Here is a 14803-nt window from a genome sequence, read left to right on the forward strand (position 1 = left end):
ATTGGATCTACCTCTTATGAATATGCCTTCCCCTTGGTTCCCACTAGTTTTCCTAGTAATATCTCTATCTATTTGTTCTTTTAATTTCAAAATAGATTTGATATCTTTATAAGAGATATTATCCTTTCCATAAAGCATAGTATCTCTTATATGTTTAAACGACTGGGTAAAGAAACAAGCAATAACACAGCTTGATCCTCATCTTTGATTTCAGCATCTATGTTACTTAAATTCATAAGAAGAGAATCAAAAGTATCAAGATGTGTAAGTATAGAGGTACCTTCAGCCATACGAAAAGTGTAGAGTTTTTGCTTTAGGTAAAGCCTGTTTTCTACTGTTCTTTTCATATATAGGGTTTTAAGCTTTTCCCATATGCCTTTGGCTGAGCTTTCTGCTGCAACTTCACGCAAAACCTCATTTGAAAGATTTAAAATAATACATGCTTTTGCCTTTTTGTCTATGACGGCAAACTCCTCGTCCGTCATTTTATCCGGCATCTTCTCCTTTCCTTGCAGTGCCAAATCTAAGCCATCCTGAATTAGGATAGCTTCCATCTTTAATTGCCACATTCCGAAGTTTGCACTTCGGTCAAATTTCTCAACATAAGACTTTGTTAGAGTCATTTTGGATTTTTAAACTAACCCGGTTAGATCTGGCTCTGATACCAATTTGTTAAGATCGGGTTACCGGGTAGTGCGGAATTTAGCCAAACAACGTTATAATGACAATAACAAAGACAATGTAAGTTGATAATAACGGCAATTAAAGAAGATAAAGAAGACACAAATTTAACGTGGTTCGGTCAAGGTGACCTACGTCCACAAGCGGAGAGGAGCAATTTTATTATACCAACAAGAGTACAAAAGAGAGTACAAAATTAGAGTAAATACTCTAATTAGTCCCAAATACCCCAAGAGAATAACCTCACAAGATCACTCCAAAGAAAGGGTTCACACAAGTGTTTCCCAACACTCACTCTCTTACAAAATACTCTATAACGAAATAAAGGAGGAGAAAGAAAGACAAGAGTGAAAAGCTCTTGAATTGGTGTGTTTTCAAATGAGGAGAAACTCCTCTATTTATAGCAAGAAATCCTTGGTCTAATAATGGATATTATGCCATGGCAAATGTCATGATCCACAAAATTGTTATAATGGATATTATGTCATGGCAAATGTCATGAATCACAAATTTGTTATAATGGATATTATGTCATGGCAAATGTCATGAAAATTTGGCCATATTACAAATCTCCACCTTGGCCTAATTTCGGCTTATAGTAAATTTGCTCCACCTATTTAAATGAAAAAACATGAAAAAGTTAGCTTATTTGATGCCGGTTATGAATTGGGGTTTGTTGGACTTGGTCCTCCATATATTCGGCATCTAATGCACCAAACGTTTTATTTATTATCTTCCAGTCATATTTCATGTTACTGATTCATGAACACAGCAAAGAGGAATTGGAGGTGAGACTGAAGACAAGGCAACATTAAGGTTTACCTTTTGGAGTTGCACAAGGGCTTTACTTATTATCAGAGAAGAATAGGTTTATTATACTTGCAATCAACATCATTTCTTGCTTCTACTTAAGAAGAGCACAAAAAGAAATTGAGATTTTTGGTTTTTATGCATCTATGTTCCAGGATAAACTAAACAGAACGGGTTCTAACCTTACGTTTTGGGAATTTGAAAATTCTAGTTAACTCTTTCTTTTTCTTGTATGGGTATTGGGTGGGGGGACTGAATCCCATATGTACCTACCATTCTGTTTTCATGGCAAGAGTACACAACAATATTTTTATTTCAGATGGTAAATCTTAGAAGCAAGTACAGATACTTAAATCAATAAATCTGGTAAAATCAGCAGGTGAGATTAAAATGTTGCTCCAAAAGTGAAAGAAGCAGAAGTCTTCTTACATGAGGAGTTGAGTGCTTAGATGATTTGCTCATGTTTCTTCTCATTGGATCTGACATTAAGCAATCATATATGTGGAACTTGAAGTTTCTTTTAAGCATGAAAAGATATGATTTTTTTTAAATTTTGTGAAATAAGATGTGATGACTATAGGCTTATGAAGTTATGTTTTGTTGCACTTGGTAACTGGCATAGTGTGATCTTCAATTATGCTTCTCTTCTCTTTTCAACTTCCGAACTAGTGCATATTTGCTCTATGATGCCAAAAGTTTTACAATTGATTGCACTGATTAAAAAAGAAACAAAGTCTTATGATTGATTGCTGATGCAAGAGATATACAGGAATAAGACACAGAAGCGAGTAACTGCTCTTAACAGAGAGCTTCCTCCACGAAATGAGCAATTTGTCTTAGATTTTGGACAGCTTCAGAGCCAATTTGCTGTAAGTTTTTTCACTTGGAAAATAATTGCTCTGTTGGATCCTTGCGTCTTTTATCTTCTATTTGTTACATCTGATAAAATCTTGTAATACATGCTTGTTCTTCTGTCTTACATATTATCCCAGGATCAGGAACAACTACGTGCAGTGGCAGAATCTGTTCTTATTTCTCTGGTTATTCAGTGCAGCAGTCACGCACCTCATGCAGAATTTCTTCTCTTCGCCATATGCAGTTTGTCTAGTATAGGATACATAAACTGGGATACGTTCTTGCCTTCTCTTCTTTCCTCAGTTTCATCTACGGAGATATCCGCAAGTCAGGGCAATCAGCTATCTGGTGCGGTCTCTTCTGCTAATTTAACACAGTCTGGATTGCTGCCATCTTCCACCGCAGTAGCGAGTACCTCTAATTTTCATTCATCAAATCCTGCATCTCCTTTGCCTACTGTCCATGGTATTGGGTCCCCTGTTCAGTCCACAGCTGAACCATCATCTTCTGCTGCTTTGTCTCCCATGAAGTCTTCTGATGTTAATGGCACTAGCCAACAGTCCATCGCAAAAGTGAATTTATTGACAAGGGATAATGCTGCAAGCAGTCTGCGTCAAATATGTTGCAAAATTATTTTAACTGGTCTAGATTCTAGTCTTAAGCCAGGAACACATGCCGAAGTTTTCCACCATATGTTGAACTGGTTGATTAATTGGGACCAAAAGTTACATGGTGTTGATGAATTTGATGGTGCGAAATATTGGAAACCAGATAAGGCCCTAATTGAGTGGCTACACAGCTGTTTAGATGTTATTTGGTTGCTGGTAGAGAATGATAAATGCCACATACCATTTTATGAACTTCTCCGGAGTGGGTTGCAGTTTTTAGAAAACATACCAGATGATGAAGCTCTGTTCACTCTTATTTTGGAGATCCATCGGAGGCGAGATATGATGGCTATGCATATGCAAATGTTGGATCAACACCTTCACTGCCCTACATTTGGGACCCCTCGACTTCTGCCTCAAGCCACTGCAAGTTCGTCCGGTGAAGCAGTTGCTAACATGAGATATTCACCAATTACATATCCTAGTGTGCTTGGGGAACCACTGCATGGAGAGGTGTGTATATGTGATATCTTATTAGAAACATGTTAAAATATTGTGTAGAAGCTTACTGATAAAAATATGTAAATAGTAAAAAAGAAATGTTAATAGGGAATCTGTTTGCTTGAGAATGAAGGAGCAGTTGAGACATCTTCCAGACAGAGAGACATTTTAGCATCAATTTTTAGCTGTCCTCTTATAGCCTGGTTGGCCAAGCTTCTAAAATAAGCTTATTTTGAGAAGTGCTTTTCTCAAAAGTACTTTTCAAAAAAGTGCTTTTGGTGAGAAGCAGTTTGTGTTTGACTAATTAATTTGAAAAGCACTTTTGAGTAGTAATTAGTGTTTGGCCAAGCTTTTGAAAAATGCTTGTAAGTGTATTTTTCTCAAAAGTGCTTCTCAGAAAAGTGCTTTTGGAGAAAAACTACTTTTTTCTGCTCTCTTCAAAAGCACCTTTTTTTCATCTAAAAGCTTGGCCAAACACCTCAATTTTTGGCCAAAAGCACTTTTGGCCAAAAAAGCACTTTTGGCCCCCCAAAAAACTTGGCCAAACAGGCTATTAGTCTCCTTAACATCAACAATAATATATGTTCGATCTGTGATAGAAAATTCATATACAACTTTGTTTTCTGCCCGTCTTTAGTCGAAGAAGGATAGTAGTATTCTAATGTGCTTCAATTATTTTTGACTAAATGATTTTGGTCCCTATCTATATTATATTAAAAGCACGAAGCCCCTTAGCGAAATGTCGTTCGTCTTTTTACCCTCTAAAAATGAATTTCACACTGGACAAATTGTAATTTAATTATTTTTCCTATATTAAGGAATTGAAAATCAACTAAACTTGCCTTATATATTTTTCCCTTAGTTGAATTATATATCATAACTATAATATACAATCTTAACTATCCTATATTACGTGAATAAAATTATACAATATTTAGGACTCTCTAATATTTAATGTAACGTGAATCCTTGCGGCTCATTCAAATAGGACTCTGAGTTCAACCTTTTAGGTATTTGGAATATATTTATGTCTTATAGGCACTATCAACTAAAAATTTGGTTATTAAATATTTTTTATTTAAACTGTGTAGAAAAACATAATATTAATTTAAGACTGTAAAATTAACTAAAATTTCACTTCACATAAATTTCCCTATTTAGATCCCGTTAATATTAAAGTTTGAATTGAATTATAAGATTCTTTTATTGTTCAAAATGTCACTATTCTTTTTCCATCAGATTTGCTCTGCTTTGAAGCTACAAAAAGAGAGGCACACATAAGCTATAACTCAAAAGTAAAAATACTCATTATATTTGGCAAAATTAAAAGGAATATCGAATTATTAATATAATTTTCTCCTAAAATTTTTAATAATAAAGTCAACAAATTTCACATTGGATAAAATTATTATTTAATTATTATTCTAATATTTAGAATTTTCAAATCTGCTAAAATTTTGAATATTAACTTTGTTTCTTATTTAAACTTTGTAAGAAATCATAATATTTAGACTTCAAAATCAATTAAATTTTACCATTTATAAATGTCCTTATTTAAAGCCAGTTAGTATTAAAGTAGAATTAAACTATAAGATTCTTTTTTTATCAAAACGTTAAAAATTAAGAACTCATATTTGCATAATTCTTTAGTCATATTTGCACTACTTTGAAGCTACTAAAAAATAGGCACACATAAATTCTAACTCAAAAGTAAACACGCTAATTAATTTTCTTTGTTCGTCAATTGTAATTTTTTCTTGAAGTTTTAAATAATATTAAAGTTAATTTATTTAGCGACGAATTTGTCAAAGTATTTTCTTATGTGTTATACTTAAAATGTCGGACCTTTGGAAAAAAATCTTAAAACTTCAAGGTTGTATGTTATGTTGAAACTAAAAAGAAAGTATGATAATTTATGAAACTGAACTGATAGTATTATGAAGTTGGAACAAAGTTTAAGGTGAATATATTAAATGATAATTGAAGACTTTTATGAGATAGAGTTTCTTCGAACTGAGTTAGCTATATAGAATCAACATTCATCAATTTCAGGAGCTTATACATTTTTTAAATAATTGAAACATAAATTTTATGTAAATTATTACTCATAGAGACGAGGTATAACTTTCACAATGGACAAAATTGTAATTTAAGTTGCTTTTCTAATATTTCGGACTTTGTATTTATTAAAATTTTACATTTTAAATCTTTCATTATTAAACTAGGCAAGAAATCCTAATATCTAGTAATTTAAAATCGATTGACATTTTACCTTATATAAATTATACTAATTGAAAATAAAACCTTTGTGCCATACTCATAAAATCAAGATAGCAACGGTTTTATACGTGCCTTCAATGTCTAAATTAAAATTGTTCAATTCAAAATAACTAAATGTATACTTTAAATTCTTATTTTAATCATACAAAATAATTAATTCATGTTCAATTAAGTACCCAAAACATTTAATAGCATATATAATCATACTAAACAGCACAAGCCTAAATCTATATTGTTAAAGCTTGAAGTTTTTTTAAAACTATATTTTTCTTATAAAAAATTACTCATTGAGATGGGAAACACGCGCAACACGCGTACACTAAATCTAGTGATATCAAAAAGAAATTCTAGAACATCACTGTAGTGCTTTATTACTGAAGCTTATTATGTATACCAACTTGATACATCTTCCAACCTTAGCTTTGGTTAAATTAGTCATGGACCTGTTACTTATCAAAAGATAAAAAAAATGATGGAACTGTTATGGAGGAGTGCAGAAGGGTGGCAAACTTGATTGCTCTTTGATCAATTACTTTTGACATTTAATTGCTTTTTCCAGCAAGACTTGGGCAGTTTGGAATATTAGGATATGATTTCTAGTGACTAGTGCTGAGACCATAGTGAGTGGCGGTGTTAAAAGGCGATAAGTGCTGAGACTATAGTGAGTGACTAGTGCTGAGACCATGGGCTGGCGTTGCTGATCTGTTCTATAGTGGCCTATGTCTAATGCCGGTTTTATGTGGTTGGCTATAAATATTACCACATTCACTGGCCATTTCTGATTCTTTAGTTGATTGAGTAGAGTCTCTTGTTACCTAGTCCTCTTTAGTTGAATGGGTGGTTTCTCTCCTTACCTAGTTCAATGGTTCTGTATAGAACTTCATGTGATTACTTCCTGTAATTTATTGTTTCTCAACCTTACTAACTCCTATTAAACCTGATAAATTTACTGAATTTGACCCTTACTAACTTCTATTAAATGTGATGAATGGTGGCTCTAACCAAGCAGTCAAAGGAGATCTAATGGTCCTATCTTCAGCTCCTGGATGCCTTAGTTATTGTTCCCATTTTTTGATGATTCTTTCACGAATTTGATACTTGCTTTAAGTTTTAAGTTTTTTTTTGGATGAAAATTAACATGATCAATTCATTTGGTATAGTTATAAATGTAGACGGAGCTATTCTAGTTCTAGATAGATTGGCTAGTCGGTTATAGTATTCATGGCCTGATGATTGCCAACTTAGAAGTTCTAAGGACAATTCCTTATTCCGTAGCTGATGCCTGATGGTATCTTGTTGAATATTTGAGAAGCTTTTAGATGCATACAGAGATCTGCTCTATATTTAGGGCCTTACTTGGTTGACTCAGTCTTTGTTTCTCTGTTAATGCTCTCTACTATTTAACCTTGTTTCATATTCCTAGTGGTATACCTTCCTGGCCAATTAAGAATTCTTTGAGCAATCCTTGCTTTGGTACTTCTGGCGATACTATTGTTGTACGTATCAGGAAGTGTTTAGATCATAAGATTTTCACAATAAGGGGCCTTTTTTTGTTAGTTACGTTTGTTGTCCATCTCAAGTTATCTACTATTAATCCTTTAGTTCATAAGAGTTGTTGGCGTTGCATGAGGGATTCTCTTTTGCAAGGCATGGATGAGGTACAGGAGACCATATTGCAAACAAAAAGTTTTTGCTTGCAAATCTAAAGAAGGGACAAGGTTTTTTATTTTTTTTGGGATGGGGAGGATTTGAGTCCCTATGAATCAAAAATTCAGAAAACACACTCATTGTGTGGGAACTGGTTGTACTGTTGGCTTTGGGAGTCGGAATATTATCATTATTATTATTATTACTGCTACTACTTTTTCTTGATACCGGTGGTGTCCAAGCCAACTTGGACGCACTTCCATTTTTTCATCTAGTGGTACCTGCTATCTCCCCACATGCAGAGGTAAAGGGTAACTTTTCCCACCAAGGCTTAGATAGACTTGGAAGAAATCACCAAGTGTTTTTGATTCGAATTGTGGTCTCCCATTTTTTTTTTTCATTTCACTTTATTGATCACTAGGCCACACCCTTGGGTGCCTTTTTGGAGTCAGATAATCTGTGGCTTAGGGTAATGAAAAGATAGTACTGGCAGCAACCAAGTGAAGTGTATGCTATAGCTATTGTCACCCATTCAAGTCCTTGCAAATCACATTTACATTTTCCTCATAATCTTTAGGACGGGGGTTCTAGGTGATAGTGATACACAAAAATCAAGTACAACTCTTTATCTTATACACTTAATTGAATCAGATTGTTAAGTCATATTGGAGGCATATTCATGTATGCTGAGCTACTTATCTCAGTCAGAAGTGCTGCATCGGAAACGATGTTTGACCAAGAGATGAAATATGTAACTCGAGCTCCAAGGCCAGTTTCAATCTGCATGAAACAACTATAGCACATATTGCCTGTATCAGTTTTCTCTATTTGTTTGTGCTAATGTTTATCTGTATGCCGCCAGACCTTTATGTATCTTACATCGACCAGTGGTTATATCTTGAGGATATTCTGACACTTGTGCAAAAGCTGATCTATAATGCCTCTTAGTTAAAGAATCTTTGTGATGTGTAAACTTACTTGCATTTATTTGGAAATAGGATCTTGCAGCATCCATTCAAAAAGGGAGTCTGGATTGGGAGCGAGCTTTGCGTATTCTAAAGCATGCTCTTCGTAACAGTCCATCACCAGACTGGTGGAGGCGTGTGCTTCTCGTGGCTCCCTGTCACAGGCTTCATGCCCAGGCTCCAACTCCGGGTGCCGTTTTTACATCAGAAATGGTTTGCGAAGCAGCGATTGAAAGAATTGTTGAATTATTGAAGTTGACTAATTCAGGCAACATTTTCAAACTTCAAACTCTGCCTGAGATTGTGTTAGCAATTGCCAATTTGTACATTACTCTGTTTTTCCCCTTCTCTTTCTTATGATGTTATTATCAGTATTACTAGTTGGCTAGAGTATTGTCAACAGGATTCTTACCTTCTATATCCTGATTAAAAGAGTTGTAATATTTATTGTCTTGTGCAAGTAAATCATGTTAATCTGATAGAGAACAAAAAGTACTGCTTTCCACAGTTGATTCAGAAAGGTCTAAATCCAAGGGCATGGCATAAAGCAAAGTGCTTGAAAGAAAAGTACAAGAAGACCTGAAAGTGTTTTTCAAAATAGTTGTGCTATATGGGTTTATCTTGTCTAACTTTGACAATTAAATGTGCTGCTTGGTGTTTGCTATGGGTGAGAAGTGAGAACTGTTCTCTTGGATGTGTGCCTCTAAGGAAAAGTCCTCTTGCATATTTGGTCACATAATATGTCCGCTCTTAGATAATGTGTGTTTAATTAGTATATTGTTAACTTTAAGGATTTACTCTGCTTCCTAGTAAGTTGCTTTCCCCCTTTGTAATGGACTTAGTTTGATAGCTTTTATTTGTTCTTCTTACTTCTGCAGAAATCAATTGCTGGCAGGAGTGGCTTATCTTCTCAGATATATTCTTTTTTCTCGTGAAAAGTGGATGCGTTGATTTTGTGGAGTTTGTGGACAAGTTAGTATTGCGACTTCAAGAGGGTGATCAACAAATACTTAGGACGAACCATGTTACGTGGTTACTTGCACAAATTATTCGGGTTGAACTAGTGATGAATGCTTTAAATACAGATTCAAGAAAGGTTTTCCATCTTAACTATATACTGATCACTTTTTAAAGATAAAGAGGATATAAACTGATTGCACTTTAATACAATCGTTTTGTAGTGACCTTGATGTTTTTGGTGCTAGTTGATTGGTTTTTTATTTTTTTTTATTTTCATATTTATCTGTCTCTGGTTTTCGAGATTTCCTAGGGAATGATCGCGTACGCGTAGTGGAGATGGCCCTCCACCATGGGGTGGTGAGTCACCAAGGGAGCAAGTTGGAAAAGCCGCTGTTGGCTCCTTGGGAAGTTTTGTCGGGGGACGGGGGAGGGTTTGGGGGTTGAGGTGTACCATAATTTTAAAAGAAAATTCCTCCTCCGGATGCAGAACCAGAGATCTGTCATTGGCAGTTCTTTTCATGTCTAAAAGCATTAGTATCTCAATCTTCTTGTACCTTTTTATTTTTGATTTTCTTTTCCCGCTATTCATTAAGATATAATTTTGAGTAATTAAAGTAAGTTTTTGATGTTTGAGCCGATTGTAGTATCTCTTTGGTGACTCACACAATTTGCTGTTAGGTGGAGACAACCAGAAAAATTCTTTCGTTCCATAAAGAGGAGAAAAGCTCTGATCCCAATAATCCTCAAAGTATCCTACTTGATTTCATTAGCAGTTGTCAGAACTTGCGCATTTGGACACTAAATACAGCAACAAGAGAATATTTGAATAATGAGCAGCTACAAAAGGGAAAGCAAATTGATGAATGGTGGAGACAGGTAAACAAAGGTAATCCTTTCATTTGACTGTACAAGTTTGAAACATGTTCGTTCATTTCACAGTAGATTTTAGTTTCAACAAATAAGGTGTAAACCAAGAACATATCTATTGCCTCTCCCCTCCTCTGTATTGCCTGCTTTTGTTTTTTGATGTTAATGTCATTATTTCATCTCTTTTGGGTCATTATAAATTTCATGTTTTGTCTTCTAATCTTACCAATTCCACCAAAACAATGAAAATGGACTGTGCACCAGGTAACTATCCAAAAAAATAATGCCACTCCTGTTGTATCCAAGGTATCGTTTTGACCAGTTAAGGTGTTAAACTTTTGGAGTTAGTGTGGCTGAAATCATTTTGCTGAAGGGGTTATGAGCCCGTTTGGATTGACTTAAAAAAGGCGGGTTTTAAGCAGAAATAACTTTTAAACCAAAAAGCAATAAGTTGGGGTTGCCCAACTTATTGCTTTTGGCTTGTTTTAAGCAGTTTTAAACTTATTTTAAGCACTTTTTAACTTTGCCAAACACTGGAAAAAGCTAACAACAACAACAACATACCCAGTATATTCTCACATACTGGAAAAAGCTAAAAAGAGCTTAAAAGCTGATTTGACCAGCTTAAAAGCCAATCCAAACACCCCCTCTATATCTGATCACCACAAACCTAGGAAGATTCAAGGAAATTGAATTTGAACTATTCAACCCACAAGAACTCCTTGAAACTGGTAGAAAAGCAATAAAATGGATAGATGGATTGGGAACTAGGCTTGAACGAATACAAGAACTCAACTACAGATTTGTTGAACCCGTGCAAACACTACAATAATCACTAATCAAAGGACAGAAGAAAGAAAAGGATCAAATCATATAATGAATGCAATGAGTAAACGCCAAGCAACAATTACAAGATATATCTAAGGGGGAAGGTAAATGAACTCATACATGATACTTGAAACAAACCAAATAACAATCAATTACAAGATATAATCCAAGGGAGAAGGGGAATAAATTCATACATGAATTACCTAACATGTCGTAATCTAAGAGGGGTTAATCAGAGAGAAATGGGACAAAACCCCAACTCTTTTCATAATTTCATAACTAGGTAATGAAAATAAACTCTAAGATGACTGTTTATACTAAGGGTGTGTTTGGTATGGAGGAAAACATTTTTGTCACGACCCAAAATCCACCTAATCGTGATGACACCTAACCCAACCCGTTAGGTAAGCCAAACAACAGATAACACAATTCTAATAGAGATTTATAAATAATCAATAAATGAAATAACTGGACTTCCATATAATATCCCAAGGATCTGTAGTACAAGTCATGAGCTGCTAAGACTTAGATTTACAAAGCTGGTATGAAAATAAATACAACATCTGCTTGGAATATACATAAACATAATTTAAATCTAAAACTACCAAGGACATGTGGTAGCTATATCCGGAAAGCAGGTACATCATCAATACCAGCTCCCGCGTATACAATAACATCAACTCCAAGATCCGCACGAAAGGTGCAGATGTTTAGTATGAGTACAACCGACCCCATGTACTCAATAAGTAACAAACCTAACCTCGGACTGAAAGCAGTGACGAGCTCGGAAGAAGGCCAGTGTCCAACACCAATGATCAATAACAACACATGATATAATGATGACTGTAGAATAAAACAATTCAAGTGATATCATGTTCAACTCGTTCACAAATACAGAAAATTAGGCATGCTTTCCAAGTATAATAGTTAAAGCCCAAATCTTTCTCCGAAATCACTAAAACACGAGTTTAACAAGGAAACTGTGATTTTTTCAAACTTTCAACAACAGGTAAGGCATTTCATTACCATCTAGCATGAGGAAAAATACATCATTATGCCTACATGTCAAGTCAATAACATCCTAGTGAAGCTATCAAGTACACTCACACTCAGCACGCTCACGGTGCCGGGCACAAATGCCCCTCACCATCACACACAAAATCACTCAACATTGTACGGGTGCATGGCACAAATATCCCTCACCATCACACATACAACCACACTCAGCTTGCATCGCTACGCCTCACACTATTAGCGCTAACATTTGGACCGGGTTGCATGCCGCAACGGTTTGATATTTGGATCGGGTTGCATGCCGCAACGGTTATATTGATTAGCGCTTGGGCCAGGATCCGCCCCTCTGGAGTCTGATATTACAATGAGCGCTGGCACAGTGCGTTGCGTTTTACAAATAACGCTCGCCTCTGCTTGTGTAGCAAGAGGCGACAGTGTAGCGAGATGCGGATTTAACGTCGCTTTTAAAAAAAAAGAAAAAGCGCATGGGATTAAAGAAAAAGACCCGCGATTAGGGCTTTCATACATTTCTTTCTTCTTCAAGCTTCAAACAGCAGAGCAGCTACAACGATTTCTTTCTCCTTGGTCAAATAGCCACAACCACAGTGGTCGACCTAGCCACATCTCGAGTTTCTGCCATTTTCTTCTTCATCCAAGTCGACCCAGTCAGGTATGCTTCTCTTCTTCTTCGAGTTTCTGCTTTTTTTTTCTTTTTTCTTTCTTCTTCTTTCATCTTTCTTCAGTGTTCTTTCATCTTTCTTCTTTCTCCTTTCTTTTTTTCTTCCTTTTTCTTCTTCTTCTTCTTCTTCTTCTTCTTCTTCTTCTCTTCTTTTTATTTTTTTGGCTCTGTTTTTGATCGAGGCATCAAGCAACAATGCAGACTCAACAGAATAGAGAGTCTGTTTTTGCTCTGTTTTTTCTTCCATTTTCTTCTTCTTCTCTTCTTTTTTTCTTTGCTTTCTTTTTGATCGAGCAACACTCTATTTTTCCTCCGTTCTGACTTCTGTCTTCCTTTTTTTTCTTCAGTTCTTCTCTCTTCTTCTTTCTCTTTTTGCTCTGTTTTTTGTTTTTCAGTTCCTTCATAGCTTCACTGTTGGGCAGAGGCAGAGAACTTTATTTCAAACCTGAAATTTCCTCCTTTTTTAGTTATAGAGTAGAATTAATTGCATATTGACTTGATAATTTTTTCCTATAAAACAGTATTGAAATGACGTCATCCGATGGTAATAAAAGAAATGATATAGCTTGGAATTATGCTATACAAGGTTCATCAAGATCCACAATTAAATGTGTGTTTTATGAAAAATATACCATGATGGAATAACTCGTCACAAACAACATTTGATTGGTGGATTTAAAAATGTAGTACAATGTCCACTTTGTCCGCCTGAGGTTAGGGAGGAAGTAAAAGCATTTGTTGAGAAGAAAAATGTGACAAGAACTCAAATGAGTTATGAACCATCGATGAATCTTATTGATGAAGATGATGAAATGGGACCTCCTCCCCAAACTCAAAAAATATCTTGAAATAGTTTTAGTGGGTCATCCACGCGTACGGTGACAAAAGGTCCTATCAATCTTTATTTCTCGGCAAAACAACAAGAAAATTGAAAAGGTGATTCTGGTTCAGGTTTAGAAGCCAAGAAGATTTTGAGGGATACGCGCCGTAAGTGCCTTTGCAACATGGATGTACGATGCATGGCTCCTTTTCAATTGCGTTAACTACAAAACTTTTGATATGACCCAGGAATGAAGCCTTCTAGCTATCATGAAGTTAGAGTAACTCATCTTAAAAAAGAGGTGAAGAAGATAGGCAAAATTGTTGAGGAGCATAGAGTGGAATGGAACAAGTTTTGATGTTCCATTATGATGGATAAATGGACAACACGGAATGGAAAAATGGTCATATATGTGCTGGTGAATTCTCCAAGAGGTAGTATTTTTCTTGAATCTTACGATGCTAGCAACTCTTCTACGGACACAACCAAAATGTACAACTTGTTTGCAAAGACTATTGAGAAAATTGGAAAGGAAAATGTTGTACAAGTTGTTACCGATAACGCTAGTAAGAATGTTAGTGCGGGTAAGATGATGCAAAGGTGTGCATCCACATATTTGTTGGACTCCATGTGCTGCCCATTGTATCAATTTGATATTTGGTGACATATTCAAGGGAACCCATATGCTTCAGGTAACTTTAATATAGTTATCTTTAAAGCTTTAACTTTATTTATACTTATGTCCTATTAAGTATTAACTATAAAATTGTTATTGTTACTCTTACAGTTTTCACTTAGGCAGTCAAGATATATTCTTACATCAGTTAGAGGCCATTGTTGTTGAATTTGATGAGGAAATTTACAAATGAAAGAAATTTGGTGAGACCGGCCAAGACTAGATTTGGAACGGCTTTCTTGACTTTGCATAGTTTTTACTTGCAAAAGAAAAACTTGAGAAATCTAGTTCTTTCAAATGAATGGAAAGAAAATAGATATGCAAAGGAAGCTGAAGGGAAAGAAACTGCCAAAATTTTTATTTCTCCATTTTGGAATAACGTCGTTCAGGCTCTTAAAGTTGGTGGTCCTTTGATTAGGGTACTTCGTATGGTGGATGGGGAGAGAAAACCACCAATGGGCTATCTTTATGAAGCTATGGATAGAGCCAAAGGAACTATTGAAGCGTCATTTAAGCGTGATATGAGGAAGTATGAGAAAGTTTTTGAGATTATTGATAGAAGGTGGTCGGATCAATTCCATCGACCTTGGCGTGCAACAGGCCATATTTTGA

The 14803-nt window shown here is 35.3% G+C and overlaps 1 protein-coding gene across 4 annotated transcripts in view; it reads left to right on the forward strand.

The window, feature by feature from the left end:
• Positions 1-14803, forward strand: part of LOC107760529 (mediator of RNA polymerase II transcription subunit 23) — a 65672-nt gene that overhangs the window by 7168 nt on the left and 43701 nt on the right. For 3 of the 4 annotated variants that reach the window (XR_012706008.1, XM_075246475.1, XM_075246476.1), the window contains exons 3-7: positions 2261-2360; positions 2484-3467; positions 8381-8615; positions 9226-9443; positions 9986-10193. Coding sequence is in view for 3 of the 4 variants with exons in the window: in XM_075246475.1 (XP_075102576.1) it covers positions 2261-2360; positions 2484-3467; positions 8381-8615; positions 9226-9443; positions 9986-10193 (1745 nt within the window). In the remaining variant the exon portion in view is untranslated. Of the gene's footprint in view, positions 1-2250; positions 2361-2483; positions 3468-8380; positions 8616-9225; positions 9444-9985; positions 10194-14803 lie in introns of all 4 variants that reach the window. The other variant, XM_075246477.1, reaches the window with a different exon arrangement.

The sequence above is a fragment of the Nicotiana tabacum genome, chromosome 23 (genome assembly GCF_000715075.1).
Source record: "Nicotiana tabacum cultivar K326 chromosome 23, ASM71507v2, whole genome shotgun sequence".
Classification (NCBI taxonomy): domain Eukaryota; kingdom Viridiplantae; phylum Streptophyta; class Magnoliopsida; order Solanales; family Solanaceae; genus Nicotiana; species Nicotiana tabacum.